At 50.5% G+C, this 19,589-nt stretch overlaps 5 protein-coding genes across 5 annotated transcripts; 3 read left to right on the forward strand and 2 right to left on the reverse strand.

Annotated features, from left to right (window-relative positions):
* Z518_02984 (uncharacterized protein) lies at window positions 1–3,532 on the reverse strand (the record flags this gene model as incomplete). Its single annotated transcript, XM_013420010.1, has 3 exons — window positions 1–83; window positions 136–3,423; window positions 3,487–3,532. 3 exons carry the CDS (start codon window positions 3,530–3,532, stop codon window positions 1–3), a joined length of 3,417 nt encoding a protein of 1,138 aa, XP_013275464.1.
* Window positions 3,533–9,768: 6,236 nt separating this feature from the next.
* On the reverse strand, window positions 9,769–11,718 carry Z518_02985 (uncharacterized protein; the record flags this gene model as incomplete). Its single annotated transcript, XM_013420011.1, has 1 exon — window positions 9,769–11,718. One exon carries the CDS (start codon window positions 11,716–11,718, stop codon window positions 9,769–9,771), a length of 1,950 nt encoding a protein of 649 aa, XP_013275465.1.
* Window positions 11,719–12,180: 462 nt separating this feature from the next.
* Z518_02986 (uncharacterized protein) lies at window positions 12,181–13,943 on the forward strand (the record flags this gene model as incomplete). Its single annotated transcript, XM_013420012.1, has 3 exons — window positions 12,181–12,414; window positions 12,469–12,978; window positions 13,029–13,943. 3 exons carry the CDS (start codon window positions 12,181–12,183, stop codon window positions 13,941–13,943), a joined length of 1,659 nt encoding a protein of 552 aa, XP_013275466.1.
* Window positions 13,944–15,170: 1,227 nt separating this feature from the next.
* On the forward strand, window positions 15,171–16,670 carry Z518_02987 (uncharacterized protein; the record flags this gene model as incomplete). Its single annotated transcript, XM_013420013.1, has 6 exons — window positions 15,171–15,318; window positions 15,395–15,420; window positions 15,479–15,518; window positions 15,569–15,769; window positions 15,826–16,391; window positions 16,467–16,670. 6 exons carry the CDS (start codon window positions 15,171–15,173, stop codon window positions 16,668–16,670), a joined length of 1,185 nt encoding a protein of 394 aa, XP_013275467.1.
* Window positions 16,671–17,633: 963 nt separating this feature from the next.
* Z518_02988 (uncharacterized protein) lies at window positions 17,634–17,931 on the forward strand (the record flags this gene model as incomplete). Its single annotated transcript, XM_013420014.1, has 2 exons — window positions 17,634–17,803; window positions 17,853–17,931. 2 exons carry the CDS (start codon window positions 17,634–17,636, stop codon window positions 17,929–17,931), a joined length of 249 nt encoding a protein of 82 aa, XP_013275468.1.
* Between the last annotated feature and the right edge of the window lie 1,658 nt (window positions 17,932–19,589).

Genomic DNA, 19,589 nt, shown 5'->3' on the forward strand with positions numbered 1-19,589 from the left:
TTAGGGGTTCGTGACCGAGGCTAACGCTCGGTCTTTGATGTGCCCTGCTTGTGTTTCGAGTGACCGTGCCATGAGCTTGAAAACTAAGGATTTTACTCAGCAGGCGTCACGATCATGGACAGAAAGATGACTTACCGGGCCATACAGCATCCTTTTCGAGTAGGTATGCTGTCAGAACAAGAATTCTGCAGCCATAGCCGCCTTCTCGAGCCGCAGTAATATCATACCCTGCCCGAGATTCGATCTTTTGCTCGGCACTTGCCAAAACTTCATCAACTTTCTGGATAAGTTTGCGGTCCTCGTCTTCGAGGAGCAGAATACCCGGAACCTCCATCAGATTCATTTCGTCTCGGCCAATCACGCCAATGTACTTGCCAACCCGTTCCTGTACGGTTGTGATCCACTCCGCAAGTACCTGTGCGCAATCAAACGCACACATTGCTGATTGTGTAGGCAGCTCTCGAGACGTATGCTCCGCAAAGCTGAGACCCAGTTTGTCGGACATGGATAGGGAATCCGCCGCGTAAAATGCCGCCTTGCGTAGATGCCGTTCTCGCCGGGATGAACGGGACTCTCGGCTATCGCGTTCGCGTTCTGCTTGGGTTTCTGGTGGCGTCTCGTCATTGGACACATTTTCCGTGTTCTTGCTATCCGCCTTACTCGCAGGAGAGGCGCTGTCCCTGTTTTTATTCGACATTTCCTGACCCTGCATTGCATCTGGGCCTTTTGCAAGCTCTTCCGCCATAGCATCGTAGTCACGCTGCCAAAAGGCCTCCTTGGATCTTCCAAGATTGATGAAAAGTCGAACGTAGGCAAGGTCGAGTAGTGGTATGCAGTCAGCAGACAGAGGTCCAGCGCCAAAAGGATTTGGCCGCTCCAGGCTGTGGCTAGGATTACTAGCCCAAGCAGCTTGCCAGGCCCGAAGTGCCGGTTCAATGTGAGCGTGCATCTGCTCTGTCTCGCTCGTCGTCCATTGACGTCCAAGATGACGTTGTCGCGTTTCCCAAATGTAGTTGTGCAAGGCATTGACGAGGATCAGGCAACCAAATGTACTTGGTCTGAGCTCATTCTCAACGGCTGCTCCAAGGGAAACAACGGTACTGTTCCGCCTCCTCTTCCGTTGAGCAGCCATCAGAAGATGCGTGAGCGCTTCAGCAAACGTGATTGAATTCGTTTCGGCGCTTGCTGTCCCTCCGAGATTTCTCCATGCCTGTGCAGATTCAGCAGCCCATAATTCTTCGTCGCAGGGCAGATTTAATCGAATTTCGGAATTGGTGAGTGCCGGAGGGTGATTGTACGCGGTCACAAGCATGCTTGAAAGGATGAAAACTGCATACAAAGTGCGCTTGCGTTCCTCCATGATCTTCCATTCATACCAATCAGAATCGTCCATCTCATTGATCATTGTACCCCAACCGGTGTTCGACATTCCACTCATCTGAACATTGACAGAGGAATTGCTATGGCCGTTTCCGGTGTGTCCCGGGGCAGGTCGTGCCAGTTCAGCACCGCGAGCAAGGCTAACCAAGGCCGCACAATGATTGCTTGCGAGCTCGGCTGCTGTTTTGTCACCACAGTTGTGACCGTAGATCACGTTCAACAGCATCGCCTGGACCAGCCAAAGTGGTGTGTCCTCTCGCTCTGTCGAATGTCGTGGCGCAAATTGCGTCTTGGTCATGTTAGCCTTGCGACGTTCCTCGAGATAGCTGCTGATGAGACGTTTGGCACACTCGAAGAGGTCTTTTGATTGAGCAACCTCGTGTTCATACAAAGCGCCAATGGCGGCAATGGACAAGATCAAGCAGCTGCCTCCTCCAGCGACGGTGGCATGACCAAATTGGGATTGACCAGATACAAGTCTGATAGGAGTTGTGTAATCTGGGGACTCGAAGTTGAGTGAAGGAATGTGAAGAAACGGGAGATGAGGATGGAAGTATCTGATGTATGCTGTCACGTAACGTTGCAACTCATGCGTGCTTGGGAAAGTATTCACGTTGAAACCTTTCGGGCGAGAAGCTGCACTAGGTGATAATGGTGAACTAATCACCGGCTGAGAATACTTACGTTGTCCGAAGCCAGTGTTTTTGGACAGACCCGCAATCAAAACGCTTCGAATATGATCGCTGACCAAATCTGAGGATACTGTGGTGGCGGAACTTTGACGCAGACTGCTATCCATTGAGGTAGTAGATGTTGTCGAAGCCGGGCCATCCCTGCTCAGTGGCAATTGGAAACCGGCGAACTGCATGTTTGCTTGCATGGCAGAAGGATCCATAGGATTCAAATCCGGCGGCGTGGGGAGACTCATGTCTAGAGAGCCTCCTTGAGCCAGTAATGATTTTGGTGATACTGTGCCAATCGGCGCATTAACCATTTCGCTGAAATTGGACATCAGATCCATGCTGACGGGACTGTTCACCATTGGTGCTTGGCTCGTACCGCTATTGGGCCACATATTGGCAGTCGTGACTGCAGTGCGCTGCAGAGTGGCAAGGCTGGGTTCGGCTGTCATGTCATTTATCCCGGCGGGGCTGTTTGTACTCATAGCCGATGGCGAGGAGTCATCAATGGCATTTTCATTCGCCTGAGCAAAGGACATTTGATTTTCGAAGCCCTGTGTCATCCAGTCGAAGCTAGCATCTTCATCAGCCATAACTTGAGACGCTGTCATTCCGGCAAACACTTGTTGAAATGGTGAGCCTGAAGGCTCTATTCCAAACCCTTGTAGACCAGTCATGTGCAGTGCATGAGGGTTGATCGTATCGGCCTGGTCTGGTCCAAAGCCCACGCCGAATTCGGCACCAAAACCTCCATAAGGCGGCGCAGTACGCAAGCCACTTGAGAGATCAAGAGGCAGTCCATGGGTTTCTAGTTTTGGCAGGCTGAAGGATTGATGGTTGGTAGACGCTCCACGGTAATGATGCCCTTGAGATCCTGCCGGCAAGCTCATGCCATTGTGGTGATTATGGCTAGGCCCGAACTGACGACCAAAGTTCCCAACTGAATTTGCAAGCATTCCGATAGTTGCAGAATCCACGTGACTGAGAGTGTTTGCCCGGGGTCTCATTGTCGTGGCCCCATTTGTGGTAGAATTCTTCCGGACACGGCCATTTGCAACTACTGCGGCACTTTCTCGCCGTCCGGCGCGGGGCCGTGATGATGGGGTGGTAGATGAGTGGAGTTTCTGTTGGTGCCGTAGAAGTAGGTCGCGCCTGGCGAAGCAGCGCGTACATTCAGGACATTCGAATGGTTTCTCCTTTGTGTGAGATCGTTCATGTCGTTTCAAATGCTCCAGGCGAGCAAAGGAGCGCATACACGTAATGCACACATGAGGCCGAGGTTTGTCTGTTTTGGGGGGAGGAAATGTTGGGTTTGAGGTGACATTGGGAGTCGTCGAATCATTGATTGACGGAGGTTTGCTGGCTAAGAAGAAGATGAGTCTAAGAATTGGAAAAAAAAAAAAAAAAAGGTGTCGGTTCAACTTACCAGCTTCAGTTCCAGCGCTATCCATCATCTCACTAGGAGAAGCCATTCCCGTGATGCCGACAATGGCTGAGTTGTCCTCTACTAGGGCAGCCATCAACCTCCAGGCTCCAAAGTGATGCGATCTTGATCTGTGCTCCGATTGACACCAAGCTCTTGCAACGTCCTGGTCTCTTCAACCACCCAAGAATTTATTTACCGGGTAACAGATTGACGGGAGAGCATGCGCTAAGCTTGCACCGTGCATCTGACGGTATGCTCGAACCCGTAGAGTCCGATGTGGTATTCTTGAATTGCCTCCCAAGCCAAGCCTCGTGGGATATCAGTACACCATACAATCCCAGGCGCACAACCAATGAGTGAATGCTCGTGACCGGTGAAGAACAATGAGTTCGTCGAGGATTCTTGCGAATTGGAGGGTCCCTGAAGCCGAAATCCGGGTAGTTCAGGATTGTGGTTTCAGAGGGAAACGAGAAAACAATACACAGGATCGGTGAAGAAGGTCGTGACTAGGGAATTTTGCTCGAAGAAGAGACCGTCATGTACACCAAAGTGACTCAAAATCTTTGTTCCTGGACAAGTTTAGTTTTACCAACGACAATTGAACAAGACAGAGTCCAACTACCAAGGAAGCTACAACAATACAGGCCTAGAAACTCACCAGAGCAAGCATAGAAAGGCTGACAGGATTGCATAAAGGTGTGCAGTGTGAACGGCCGAGGAAGAAAGTAGGTCCCTGAGGACAGAGAGCAGACGGGCAAAGCAAGACAAGCCCCTTCAGAGTTTTGAACGTCACAGGTGTGTGGGCGTCAATTGTGGTTGGCGGCGGCACAGAGTTCGAATCTGCAGGGTATCTGTACGAGAAACCACAGGATTGGTAAAGCTCCCTTCCAGGCAGGAAACTGTTAGTTCTAGAACCCCAAGTTGACCAAATGGCAGCCGTCTCGAAAAGATGTCAATGGACGAAAGAACGGTACGGTAGTACGGCCGAGGATCTCTCTCGGTGTGGGCGTGTTTCTGGGGTAGGAATCGGCAACATGAGGGGAGGAGGCGAGGTGGACCGGAATGGACCGATGAAAAATCATTCAATGCCGAAGGATGCGACGGCGGATGCAGAGTAACGATGGTACGGAAATAGACAGTTTGGTTCCCTCGCAGTAGAAACACAAAAAGAAAAGGAAAACGGCCGGAGAATATTCAATCGACGGTATGACTGAGATGATGGCAAAAAAGGATCCGGGTGAGGATGGGGTTGGTGTGGGCGAAGAGTTGGACGGTGGAAGGAGTTTTTTCCGAGGAACCTGGGGCTGCAGCTAACTACTACCGTAACTAGTCGATTCATGGGTGGGTTGGAGAACGGAGACTGGAGACTGGAGACTGGAGAGGGCCAGACTGGGGACGTGGTTTTGGTGGCTAATGGCGAGCTAAAGGCAATACCGCAGAGCCCTCTCGTGACGGGATGCCCAAAGTCTGCTTTCCAGTGTTCGCGGCGGACTCCTGCCGCAGAGCTAACCGATAGTACAATTTCAAGCGGTGCACAACGACTGATAAAAAGGACAGGAGGGTGCAGCCTAGTGAAAGACCAGTCGGATAACACCATTCTGAAGGATGCCGACACGCCGTACCACCCTTCGTAGTATATACAGGCACGGCTAATTGTTAGCTAGTTACGACGGCTCTGCCCACCTGGCCAAGGTACAAGGTCACTTGGGACTGTTTGTCTGACAGCCTGCTATCATATGTACATCTACACCCAGAGGGGATACTGAAAGAGATACGACCCCTCCAGCATCATTATTAATGCCAGGAAGCAAGCCGTTCTATCAATTCATAAGTATTTCAACAGGTAAACTCGTGCATCTCAGTACCTAGACCTCTGCGTCGCATACCATCTGGAGCTTGGAGATAGAAGACCGGGGACTGGAGACTGCGCTTGCTCCGCCACTCACTGTCGCAGTTCTTCGCGTTCGTTTCCTGCCAATGTCTGGAAGCAGAACCGGAACAGAAACAATCCTGCATCTCTTGATCCTGTATTGTATAGTTCGTATGAGCGACTTTTCCTTCCAGCTCATGCTTTAGCGGCATCCTGCCTGCACTGCAGAACGCCGCATCCAGAGGTCACTGCATAATTTCGAGTACTCTGGATTATATCTCCAGAGGCATTGACCAACCAGCATCGGGCGGCACAACAGGGCCCTCAAGCCTAATTTCTCCAAATCCCTTCAGGGAGCCCCTAGCAATCCCGAAGCCATCCCCAGACCACCCACTTATGCATTTCATCTCCAGGGTGCTGAGATCAACGCTGGCGCTGTCTGTTTTTCTGTCAGATTTGTCAATCTGTTACATAGTCTGTAACTGCCGCCAGGTGGCCCCCGAGCTTGTCGAAAGACTAAGCGATGCCCATTTTTCCTCGCGTGCCACGTCTTGCTAATGTCAAGGAGCCTTCAAGGGTCAGCTTCCCGGGAATGTCTTTTGCGAAATCCTGTACGTCTGTCGAGGTAACCCCCCAAGCGCTCATTGTCCTCTGCGTCCGAGCAACACCCATTGTCACCAACCACAATCTTCGTACTCTTAGGTCCCGCCCGTTCCAACCCCCGGCGCCACTGGGCCCGAGCTCGAACCTAAACAAATCCTTGTGTGCCCACAGCGACGGGCTCGTTTCCAAATTTTGATACTACCTATTTGTCGCTCGCTTGTCGCACAACTGCTCCCGCCAACCATTCTTCTCTGGTCAACCAGGGTTATGTTCACATTCTCAACTCCAAAAAAAAAAAAAACTCACTAAACAAGACGCTGAAACCACAATGGCCCGGTCATCTCCTACCTAAGTTTAGGCCAGACCCTGTCAACTTGCGCATCTACTTATACCACCATAGAGGCTATTGATATGTAGAATAAACTCCGGATGGCAGTTCGACCCCTTTTAGGTTAGATCGTCAGAGAACCTGTCGACCTGTCGAAATTACCTTTCATCTGATCTTGAAATTTCCATAGCCAGGCGAAGGATTGATTGAAAGCTTCTACACCAGACACCAGTACGAGTAGGCTTGAAGAGCCTGAGAACGATCTTTTGGCCGCCAATACCTCAACAGGATGCTAATCCAAAGTCAAACTTGTCTACATTCTGGGCGAGCTCCGAAAACTCTCTGTGTGAAGAATCACAGGTCGAAGTTTATCAAACACAGCCTCCTGGTGAGATGGGTGGTCCGAGTGTCCGTGCTATTCCATAACTGAATGCAGATCTGGGGGTGGTCATGGGACGGGTCACGATCCATGATATTTTGCAATCGGCAGAGTTCGACGAGAAGCCATCCCCACAATGGGCCGGTCTTATCCTTGCCCCAGGGTCATCAAGGGCCTAACGGCTTCTGGATTAAACGCTCTCGTCGCTTCCTCCAGAAGGACTTGGTGTCATATCCACGCGGCGCACTGATAATTGCCGCGTATCCATTCTCTGGCAACGAGGGACTGGGTTGGGAGCCTGCGGAATGCGAGTAGCGCCAGAATGAATGTGATGATCCGAGTCGATAGACAATCCCCAACCATCGCTTCCTTCCGGATACACGAATGTTCACGCGTTCTTAGGCGGTCAGAGAGTACTCCATCCCTTTGTTTGGATTGGTGAATATATTTTTCAGCCTCGAGGACTCCCTGACGGAACGGGTTGGAAGTATATTCCTGGACAAAGTTTGAATACGATCTGGATCCCTGGCTCGGTAGTGTTGTCCTATGAGATTCACAGAACACCACGAGGCCAACACGTTTTCCTATCGTAGTACCTGATCGAAGTAGGATATGGGGGGTGTGAAAGTCGCAAAGTTACCGACACAATTGCAAATAGCGTAACCTGGACCAGACTTGTGGAAGTGTGCACCTGACCCATCCCTTCAGCCTCTGCCTCCATGAGGCAGGCTAGCTTTCTGAGCCGTCTTGTCTCTCCAGCGTCCGTTCGAAATTTAAAAAAAAAAAATAAAAAAAAGGAAACAACTTCATTTCACGCCAAAGGAAGGCCGCTCCTAGTATCCCAGATCCTGTATTTGATCATTTATTGGCTAGCTGCACCACAAAATGGAACAAACATCGCATACGCCGATAGCTTGCATTTGCAAGGGGGAGAAATATTCTACCATCCTAGTCGTCGACGTGACGCCTCGACATTGGCGACGCAGCCGCAACTTACCATCATTGATGAATACCAGGATGGTTCTGCGGAGCCGATTCCCATGACTTGGGAGAAAGGGTAATCTGCAGCATTCAATCCAGTTTCGTCACTCAGATTCATCAGTGATAGCCGAGCGCTGCATTGGCTAAATTTCGTGCAGATCACCGAATATCTGAGACGTTTGGCCACGCTTGAATGGAATATAGCACAGCAATTGAAATTGACATTCCTTTGCTGTGGCAAGATCAAACGGATGATATCTATCACCAGCCACTTGCAGAATAGGCGATCAGTCCCCAGGATTTCCACGGACCCCGTGCAAGTGAGTTTAAATCCCTTGCCTAAGCCTCCAGCAATGGCCACAATCCATGAAAACCACTACGGGTCTCCGTAAGGCGGTTGGCTATGTGTGTAAGCAACTGATCCGCGTCTGTTTCAACAAGAGCCACTTCAAAACCCACAACGATTGCGCCTCGCGATTAGTATTTCTACGACTGCAATCACTGCACGTGCAGGACGGATGACCACAACGATGACGAAACTGAGGCGACGGCCTCATCGCTATCGCCTTATCCCAATCTCCGCGGGTCCGAAATCAGTGTCAATCCACTCAAAGGTCAAACTTGTACGCCCACTGCATCTGACCATGAGGCCATATTGTACTTATAAATTCTCGATTTGCACAAGGCTGGGCACGGCAATGGACGCTGACAAGTCCCGGTGTGCTAATACAAGCGTAACCTGTTCGAATGAAGCCCCACCTTGTGCGACGTCTTTCCTAGTGTGATCGTTATCAAAAGGGGGATCAATGTACGCAGAGTCGGCCTGGCGTTCCGGACGGGCAATGAAACCGTACAATTGCGCCGAAGGGGGCCCGGGCCCAGCCTTGTTCATTCGCCTCTTTGGCGGGTTCTTTCGTAATGATATTGGCAAATGTTTTCGGAGAACGGCATTTGAAACCCATGGACTGGTCCGTTTCCGCAATGGGAAAAGCATATCTTAAGGACAGTGCTCCAGACCGAAACCATAGACTAGTCCCAGAGAACTACATGTGCTATTGCAGTTTCCCAGTGTGCCACATTGAAAGAGGAATCGCAATGCGGACCTCTCCACATGCTCATTGCAACTACTAATGCAAAATGTCCTAATGTAACAGAAATCACACCCAAAAGCGGATCGGAGCCGCCGCACAATATCGGGTTTACGGTGAGATTGATTTCTCGTATTTAACCTTTGCAGTTTTTGTTGGGAAATCTTGTGGTGGCTTGAGACTGGCAAATGGCGTACGAGGTGTACCTTAACAATTGCCCATGCCTTTGCTTGAAGAGACAACGAACTTAACAAGCTCCCTCTAGCAGTGATTCCATCGACTATAAAGAGCCTTTCTGTTGAATCCGTCCCTTACTTTCCAAACATCTCTGGCCTATGTCAAATTCCGTCTTTCGCCAGGCACTGCTCTATTCTACTTCCTGGGATTTCTGATCAAGGTAATATTGTGGCAAATGCAGTCTGGTTTCATGGTTGCAACTGGATTGCCCGATTCGGCAAAGAAAGGTTGTTGGGGGAGCTGACCCTCGAGTTAGATCGCCTCTTTGAGCAAAGATAGTGGTGGATCTCCTGGCAGGTAACTGCGTGGTTGTGCTGGACCACTTGAATCCACTTGACTCTGCAGAGTTGAGACCCCGACCGTCACGAAATGACACGTTCAGGTCAAGAAAGGCCGTCACACTCCTGCAATCATTCCACTCCACCATCGAAATCTGGTTCTCCCATCTCGATTGGTGTGTAAATCAGCGACATCCTTTTTCGACAGTGCTACTCCGCTCTCGTGTAGGCCTTGGCTTTGTTATAATGGATTCCCGGAGGAGATGAGCGTACGCCACAAACCCTTTTGAGATCGGTTCAACCCTCGCAGTTAACTCTCGACATATTGCATCGCCACCACTAAGTCAATCGTCGATCCAACGAGAGAAATCATGTGCTTGAGCTCTGAGCTGGAACCGCTCTCGCCTGGAGAGTGAACATTTGTCGAGAGATATTTTCCTATGAAACGCCCCCTTGACCATCCTCATGGAAAGTTACACGATACCATGTAGAAATGGGAGCTGCAAAAGACTCGTGATTTATATGGTTGTTCCGAATAAACGGAAATGCCTCTCGTACATCACGCTGTCACTCGATTGTGCATGACTGCTTCGGACAGGTACACCGTACTCCTTAATCAGGCACTCGAAAGGCCTAGCATTGGGCTTTACGCTCAGCGATTCGGCTGTGCAAGACTCCTCTTTCCTTTCCTGAAGGTCACCCCAGAGATGAAACAGCTTCTCCTTCACTGTCGCCAGCTTTTGTGCGTTGCCCTCGTCTCTCAAATTGCAAGCCTCCATATTCAGGAGGAAATCTCCATCCGTGTCTGCGACAAGCAATTCCATCTGTGTAGGCCTTCCATCGCGAACTGCCTGCGGCCTGGCATCTTCCACAAGCAGAAAAAACCGCCATTCCCATTTCACGTCTTCTCCATTGTCTCGCATGAGATCAATATCAGAGTCATCGTCATCGTCATCGTCATCGTCAGATAGCGCATCATATTCCGAGATTCTTCGAGGGACGGCAAAGTCGGCGATGTTGTCTGGGAAGAAATCCACGACCCTGACATGGCCCTTATACCTGCAATTTTGGAAAGGAAGTCTGAAAGGGTTGCCCTTCGAGGTATTGCGGTCCAGAATCTCCGAGTCAAGAATGTCGACAATCGGCTTACAGGGTACCTCGATTCGATTGCATCGGATGTTGACATTGGACTTCATTAACGACTTGTCCTCCGCTGCTGCGCCGTTCTCCCTCGATTGTTCAGCCTCGGCCTTTGCCCTCCTCTCTTTCTTCCGGTTTCTCGCTCTGGCCTTTTTGTTCTTATGCATATCCTCCAATTCAGTTGGTTCCTCCGCTCGCCTCTTATTCATATCCTGTGCAATCTTTGTGAACCGAACGTTCTCTGCTCTTGCCTTTGACTCGTAATCTCGCTTCCGCATCACGAGTGCCTTCATCTGCTCATCATTGTCGTCTTTGCGGTAAAATCTCAGGGCAACATTTACGCGGGATGGGCCGTTGCGATCTCCGCGACAGTGTCCTTCTAATTTAGACCCATCCCTGGCCATTTTGATCTCGACATTACGCAGATAGACAAAACTGCCCTCTTTAACATGCCTCTTCGCGAATATAAAGTGAGCATCCCAGAGCGTAACGGTCATTGTCATCTTACCCCAAGGGCCAGGCCACTTCGTGCCCACGTCTTTGGTGTAGCCGAATTCATCCCCGTCTCGCCCATTGTCATTATCATTGTATTGATAGTCATAGAGTTCGTCATTGTGAGTGTAGTCCGTCACATAAATTTCGGTATTCATGTCGCTGGAGTAAATTTTTCGCACTTCTCCTAGGAGCTCTACCCAATATTTACCCCTGTGGCTTGCAGGTCTCTCGAGGTCTTTGATCAAGCGGAATCTGGTGGCTCGAGGAGGAGGCTCGCCGCCACCAAGTCTCATTGTGCTTTCGATTTGTAACCTGGTGGCTCCGGCCAATTTGTCCCATCGATTCGGGTCTTCCTGCCGCGCGATCCATCTGGCATATTTAAGCTCGTCCTCATTCGGAAGGACTGCCTGTGGGTAACGTGTGGAATCTCCCTTTCCGAACCATCTGGCCTTACTCTTCAGGTGCTCAGGGGAACTCAGATTGTCCAATTCGTTGAATGGGAGGACAACCCAGGTGGATGTGGAGTGGGACATACCGAAGTCCTCACCATTGTTGCTGTGGGTTTTAACGTTCCGCAGGATGACTATATCTCCCTGATTTCGAATTGCTGGAAGCTTATCGATTTGTCTTGCAAAGAATCGGAAGCTCATCCCCTGGCCACAACTCCAGACCGGATCGTGAAGAACGAATTTGATGGTGTAGTCTGTTCCCCTGGACTTAGTGGCATCGAGATAGTCAACGCAAACTCCTATGACATTGTAAGGTTCTTCTGGTTTCTTTGCTATGGCGTTTGCGAGATCAATGAAGTTTCGCGGCACGGGGGCATACGCCATTATGTCATGTCGGCTTGTTGACTCCGGTCTTTCAGCGGGGCTACGAGGCGATCCTGAATTGAGCTTTGTACAAGTCCGATAAGTCTGATCAGGTTCGAGGCCGTCCTCATACTCCTTGGAGACCCAGGAAGTTAAATAATGAGAGGCCGCGTGTAGGTCGCCAGTGACCGTGAAATGTTGATGATAGCCTGAAAGCAATCGCGACACGACCGGAGGTCATGTGACCAGTGCCAAGCAAAGTGGCATGTGCTCGAAAACAGTCCCATCACTTGCACCTTCGTTTACAATTTGCCCATTATCTACCCTGGCGCAGTTCCATCACTGACCGCCTGCCCTTCCAAAAATTCTCTTGTCGACTGCTCCTGCCTAGTCCTCGAAATCATCGTCTGGGACAAACTTGCAACTTTCCAGAGAGACCTCCCTGACGTCTGAGTTTTGTGTGCCCCGAAATCAACACCAAAGATGGCGGAAAGATACATCCCCGAACATCGGCGCACTCAGTTCAAGGCAAAGAACACTTTCAAGCCCGATGAACTGCGGCGCCGACGTGAGGAACAACAGGTGGAGATTCGTCGTCAGAAGAGAGAAGAGAATCTGGCCAAGCGGAGAGGGGTCCAACGTGGGAATGGAGAGATCGGGATCGGTGGACTCACGGAAGCAGACAGCGATGACGAGGCGGGCAACATTGAGACCGAGGTAACGTTCTAAAGGCTATTGTGCTGGAGAATTGTGTGCTAATCATGTCTCTAGTTGAGCACAGAATTGCCAGAGATGGTCAAAGGAGTCTTCTCGGACCAAATCGACGCCCAAATCCAAGCCACCACCAAATTTCGCAAACTCCTGTCCAAAGAGCGCAACCCTCCTATTGAGAAAGTCATCGAGACCGGTGTCGTCAGTCGCTTCGTGGAGTTCCTTCGATCTCCTCACACCCTTGTCCAATTTGAAGCCGCTTGGGCTTTGACCAATATTGCTTCCGGATCGGCGGCTCAAACACAGGTGGTTATCGAGGCCGGGGCCGTCCCTATCTTCGTTGAACTTTTGAGCAGCCATGAGCCAGATGTCCGTGAGCAGGCAGTGTGGGCTTTGGGCAACATTGCTGGTGACAGCCCTGCTTGCCGTGACTATGTCCTGAGCCAGGGGGCCTTAAAGCCTCTCCTCAACCTGATCGCTGATGGCCGCAAGTTGAGCATGCTTCGCAATGCGACATGGACTTTGAGCAACTTCTGTCGTGGAAAGACTCCCCAGCCAGACTGGAATACTGTATGTCTGCTCCTGATATCGCCAAAAATTTCTTCGCTAACAATGCGCAGATTCAACCTGCCCTCCCTGTCCTGTCCAAACTCGTCTACATGCTTGATGATGAGGTTCTCATCGATGCCTGCTGGGCAATCTCTTACCTCTCCGATGGATCCAATGACAAGATTCAAGCAGTTATCGAAGCCGGCATTCCTCGCCGCCTGGTCGAACTCCTCATGCATGCTTCCACCTCTGTCCAAACCCCCGCCCTCCGATCAGTCGGCAACATTGTCACTGGGGATGATGTGCAGACCCAGGTCATCATTAACTGTGGAGCCCTGACTGCTCTGCTGTCTCTCCTCGGCTCACAGAAAGATGGTATCCGGAAAGAAGCTTGCTGGACGATCTCAAACATCACGGCTGGTAACTCTACTCAGATCCAAGCTGTCATTGATGCCAATATCATTCCTCCTCTGATCCATCTTTTGTCCAATGGAGATTTCAAGACCCGAAAAGAAGCTTGCTGGGCCATCTCCAATGCCACCTCCGGAGGTCTTCAGAAGCCAGACCAGATTCGATACCTCGTCTCTCAAGGCTGCATCAAACCCCTCTGCGATTTGCTTGCATGCCCGGACAACAAGATTATTCAAGTTGCTCTGGATGGATTGGAGAACATTCTCAAGGTCGGAGAAATGGATAAGGAGGCTGCCGATCCTCGAGCTCCAGAGGGACAAGTCAACCGATATGCTCTGTTCATTGAAGAAGCCGGTGGGATGGAGAAGATTCACGACTGCCAGAATAACGCCAACGAGGAGATTTACATGAAGGCATATAACATCATCGAACGATATTTCTCGGATGAAGAAGATGCTGGAGCTGATATTGAAGAATTGGCACCACAGGCGAATGCCACTGGCTTCACACTGGGTTCGAACCAACCTCAAGGACAATTCAACTTTGCAAACGGCAATGATTCTATGGACATGTAAATGTCTGTAAAAAAAAAAAAACTGGGCTTACACTAAACCATACCGAAATTTCACGTTCCCCACGAGGTACGTGACCAAGCAGTGACAAGCCACACAGCACACAAGTGAGGGCTGTGTGAAAAAGACAAGTCGTCGGGAGAGAGGCCCGAATCACCGCATTTCGCAGAACTTGTATGAGAGCACCAGCACCTCCCCCAACTTGCTTCAGCCCCTTAGCAGTCCTGGCCCAAGCACGAATTCACGCGTACACCCATCTCAAGCACGATTCCAAGATCATCTACGACCACCACCACTAGATGCACCGTCATGTATACCCCTTACCCAAACGACACAGCACGTCACCTGACTCAGCATGCAACCAGAGGCGTTATTTTCGGCAAAGAGTTCATAGGTCATTAAGCTCGGCATGGTGTCGGAGGAGGAAGAAAGGAAGGAGAAGAGGAGAGGGGGGAATACTCTTAACCGACCTCCTTTATTGAGCTGGAACCTATGCCAATGTATGTCGACAGCTTTCTAGTCCAATGCGAGCATTTCACAACCCGCCTTTGATCCGATTCCTGCAGTTCGCTCTGTTTTTCCCGAACATGGTAAGAAGCTTCGGCCTTGAACCTGGCCGAGCAGGTTGTGCTAGGTTTGGCGAAATAGCAGAAAGCTGAGTAGGCAATTGATCGGTATCACGGAAAGGACCTTTTCACGTCTTACGAGATGCAGGTTGATTTCTAAATCCTCATGGCCACGGGGTCTCTGACCAGTGATCTGCCGACAGTCTCGTTTATGAAGTTTGCATTTTGCAGTGGGCCTGGGACTCTTTCTAACCCCCCTCGTGTTTGCGCTCTGCGTTCGAAGTCTTTGATGATCATGTCATGTACCCCGCAAAAATGGGGAGAAATGGCTGTCACTGACTGGCCTCGGGGACCTGTGGGATGAGGAAAAGAAAACCCGGCAACCCGTGAGACACAACGCGATTGTCACAAGGCAGCAACTCCGCATTTTGGTCTTTGGACGATTATGCAAATGGTGTGATTGCCGGTCATGGGCCAGAGTGGTTGAGCCGTATATAATCTCGATTCCTGGCCTTGAAGTATGGGTTGGGTTTGGCCGTTATTTCTTCTTGGTTTCCGACACTTTGTACTAGCAGCCCAATCATATCTCGCATTGCTTAAATCGGATAGTCGTCAAGAGAGAGAATAGACCTACCAGATATTCTCGGAAGATCAACCAGCAATCATGTCTGCAACAGAAGTACGCGTCGGGTCTGGCCTGTCGACCATGAAGGCGGTGAATTATCAAGGGGCCTTCAAAGTTAAGGTGGATGACGTGCCGATGCCCACAATCGAGCATCCTGACGACGTCGTTGTAAAGGTGACGACCGCTGGTGAGAGAGAACGGGATTGATGACCCTTCCTCCGCCCCCCCCATAAATAGGCTAACTGGTATGAAATTTTGAATAGCCATTTGTGGTTCAGATTTGCACATGGTGAGAACTCGAATGAATGCCAATGTGATGAGCAGAGCCTCATACTGATGTCACATAGTACGAAGGACGTACCGGAGCCCAGGCCGGTATCACTTTTGGTATGGCTCAATTCATCAAAGCCCCGAGAACCCTATACTGACAGGTGAAGGCCATGAGAATATGGGAATTGTCGAGGAAGCTGGTCCAGGTGTTACTTTGCTGAAGAAAGGTGATCGAGTCGTGATGCCTTTCAACGTGGCCGACGGTCGATGCCGTAACTGTGAAGAGGGCAAAACAGCCTTCTGTACGGGTGTCAACCCAGGTTTTGCCGGGGGGGCTTACGGATATGTCGCCATGGGCCCCTACAGAGGTACAAATCACCTGGCTGAGTCTCTCATTTAAATAACAATCTGACGACAACAACAGGAGGACAGGCTCAGTATATTCGCATTCCATATGCCGACTTTAACGCTCTGAAGCTGCCACCAGGCAAAGAACATGAGAGTGACTTTATTCTTCTGGCGGATATCTTCCCCACGGGATGGCATGGAGTATCACTCAGCGGGTTCAAACCGGGCGAGACTATTGCCGTCTGGGGTGCGGGACCAGTCGGCCTAATGGCGGCATATTCAGCAACACTGAGAGGTGCAAGTCGGGTCTATGTTGTCGACAGAGTGCCTGAACGGTTGGCTGCGGCAGAGAAGATCGGATGCACACCCATTGATTTCAGCAAAGGGGATGCCGTCGACCAGATTTTGGAGAAGAACGGTGGCATGGTGGACAGGGCAGTCGATGCGGTGGGATACCAGGCGGTGGATACTGGAGGCCAGAAGGAGCAACCAAATATCGTCCTGGAGAACATGATCAGAGCAACGAGACCGTGCGGTGGACTGGGAATTCCCGGTCTCTACGTGCCAACTGATCCTGGTGCGCCGGACGAGGCTAGCGGAAAGGGAATGATCAGCATGAGCTTTGGCAAGTTATTTGAAAAGGTACGATCAGGATCGCCCCGGCCGTATTGCACACATATCATTTGGCTAAAACTGTTTGTTCCCCCCCCCTTCCAGGGTCTTTCTCTCGCTACAGGCCAATGCAATGTCAAGCAGTACAATCGGTATTTGCGTGACTTGATCATTGCTGGCAAGGCCAAGCCGTCGTTCGTGGTCAGTCATGAGATTGGAATCGAGGATGCTGAGATGGCGTACGACAAGTTCGACAAGAGAATCGAAGGGTACACCAAGGTTCTGATCCATCCCAATGGTCCATTGTGAGTGCCAGTTTGAGGTAGGTTCTGTAACCTATTGTCACGCAGAAGGGCACTTAGGTATTAAACCAAATAGGGTTTATTGTAGGGTGATGCTCTGTTATTTACTCCGATGAGACGGACAATCGTGCAGGCCAGATCTTCCAACATCACACTATCTAAATTCTGTTTCATGTTTATCAGGCTCTTGATCCATTCAAGATATGTTCGGGAGATCACGTACTCGGTTCAAGCCAGTTCAAGCTTTAGAGTGATGCCCTGGCCAGAGCAAACCTGGGGTCTGGACATTTGGTCCAATGGCCTATGAGAAAAATACGGTACAAATAGGGGATCGAACTCGGCGAAATGTCAACCAACGAGGGATTTGGTTGGCCCGGAACTGGTCTTGGCACTACTGATGTCTTGGCACTCCTCGACGCTGACCTATGGGCTCGACCTCTATTCTACTCTGCGTTCAAGCCTCCTTCCTACGGCCAGATTCAATCACTCTCCATGCCCACGTTTAATGACACTGCATTGTTCCACTCCCTAATTTATTCGTTATGGAATGGTGTCATACAATCACTGAATGTCGACATCTGCATACACCTCAACTTTACCACTACAGTGACATGCTCATCCCTACCAGAACCTCCCTCCAGCAAATCATGGAACTTTCCGATTCAGATTGTTCGCGCCCTCGTGCCACATGAGCCAAGTCGGTCTCAGCGCAACGTATATAAAGACATGGGCAATGCTGTCCACCAATCCTTAATCCAATACGTGTCCTATTTGACTCATATGGCAGGTGGGAAAGGCTCTTCCCAGGAACAGACAGCATGGTATTCTAGACCGAGACAAAGATAAAGGCATTTCTTTTTCTCTGCCTGCATTGAGTGTTGTTGTCTCTCTTCTATACCCTTTCCGTGTCTACTCCAGTAATATCTCCCAGTCTCTCACAAGTCCCGTTCGACTGCGCCAGGAGCACACAATGATATCTCTCACGATCAGATATGTGTCCGGTATCATTGTTGCAGTTGTCTTTATTTCGCAACTTCTCATCCTCAATGCTCTGATCATCGTGTTGGTGGGTCTTCCCAAGAATGGGCACACTGCGGTCACTTGGTCAGTGGTGGAGCGCAAATTTTTGAGTTCCGTGTGGTAAGTCATCTTCATGCAAACACACTGTCTCTCTCTCACTTCTATGTAGGTCCCTATTCTTTCGTGCAGACTCGACTGTGACCAAGGGAGTCGACCCCGAAATCGGACTACTCACCTCACTCTGCTGAGGCCACCTACTCTAGGCTTGGTGACTATTGCAACAATGATCACGCCTTTGGGTCTGTATGACGATATTGTTCCATCAAAGTCACCCCAAGCCGTTCAATTCTCCTACATGCAATGTTCAGGCCCGATGACTTATGGAACATCTCCACGAAGTGACCTGTGGAGATTTCCTTCCCGGCCCCATGCCCGGGAACGACGGCCGCAATTACCTACAGCGGCTATCGCACATACAAGGAGGCAAATATAACAAATGACGATTGTAATATGCGCATACCCAAGGCCTTAGCAGAACTCTACCAAAGTGGACTCGATCAACAGTCGCAATCAGTCTCCAGTTTCTTCGACATTCAGTCGCGGCAGTATTCCTTCCAGACTCAAGAAGGGGTTCTGAATCGAGACTAGTTATACTGTGGATGCCTCTCACTATCTGTCCAGTCTTGCACTGAATGACTCCGTCGAGCCAGTGGAGGGGCATGTCATCGATGCTGTGACTGGAGGCATTGACTTTCGAGACCATACCGTTCCTCTTGGGCTGCCCCTTGGGGCGGAATAGAGAGAGGACCTCCTTTGGATCGAGCCTGGGACCGCCTGTGTTGACAAATATTCTAGTGGGGTTCGAAGCACCATGTGAAGGCCTTTACTGCAACACCCTGACGAACATTTCTCTGGTCGACAATGGAGGGTTTGCCCACTTGAAAACAGAATACCCATACGTCAATGTCACCAATTATTCGAGCCCGCTCGGGATTCCTGGTGAGAACCACACAGATATCTTCATGATCTGCGCGGGTGGTGGAGGTGCGGACGTGGCCCACTTTCCCAATATTCATGTGGAGTGCGGGACGATCTTTGGAGCTGCCCAGCGTCGAGACGAATCAAAAGTTTAGTATTTGAGCCGGAGACATGATGGACGCAGACGGTGTACAGCTACGCCAGTGCAATAAAAGCAAGCACCAAAGAAGTGCAGTTCCAATACAATGCCACGGAACTGGCTGGAAACACGCTCAATGTCCTAACAGTGGTGAATGTGACTAAAAAGGCCTATGAAGAAAAGGAATCGATGCCGCTCTGAGGAATAGAGATGCCAGGTTTCGAGTTGGCTGACGTACCCCAGTTCGGGGTTTGATCACACCAGGGCTAGAGAGATCAGTCAATCTTTCGACTGTTCGGTCACCATGTCTATATTTGCCAGGATATGGAGGATTTCTGACCAGCAAGCGGTCCGGGTGAGGAATCCTACCAGCAGCAGACGGGTTGACTGACGTCTTAGCCGGAGTTTATCAGCTTGCTTCAACCTCCGGGGACGTGGCGAACTATATGGGGAGGACCAACATGGCCATGTATGCTCGATGGAGAGATCTCTCGAGTTGCTGCGACCGCGACGAGGAAGATACCGCATTTCAGGTGCCCGGATTTGGCGACGAATATGCTGGTTAGGACGCACAACTGGGGGATCTGGCTCTGCTTTGCCGACCAATCTCCAGGAGCGTAATGAGGAAGACGGTCCCCGTGACAGTGTTCGAACGGCAGATACGGTATCACTGGCCATTCGCCATTCCGGTGTTTCTGCCCCTGTTTCTGTAGTTCATCGGAGCGCTTCTCGCAACACTGGTGCCTGTCCTGTCTGGAAGAGGGTTACCAGCACGAGTAGGACACTACC

This window comes from Rhinocladiella mackenziei (genome assembly GCF_000835555.1).
Source record: "Rhinocladiella mackenziei CBS 650.93 unplaced genomic scaffold supercont1.2, whole genome shotgun sequence".
Taxonomy (NCBI): domain Eukaryota; kingdom Fungi; phylum Ascomycota; class Eurotiomycetes; order Chaetothyriales; family Herpotrichiellaceae; genus Rhinocladiella; species Rhinocladiella mackenziei.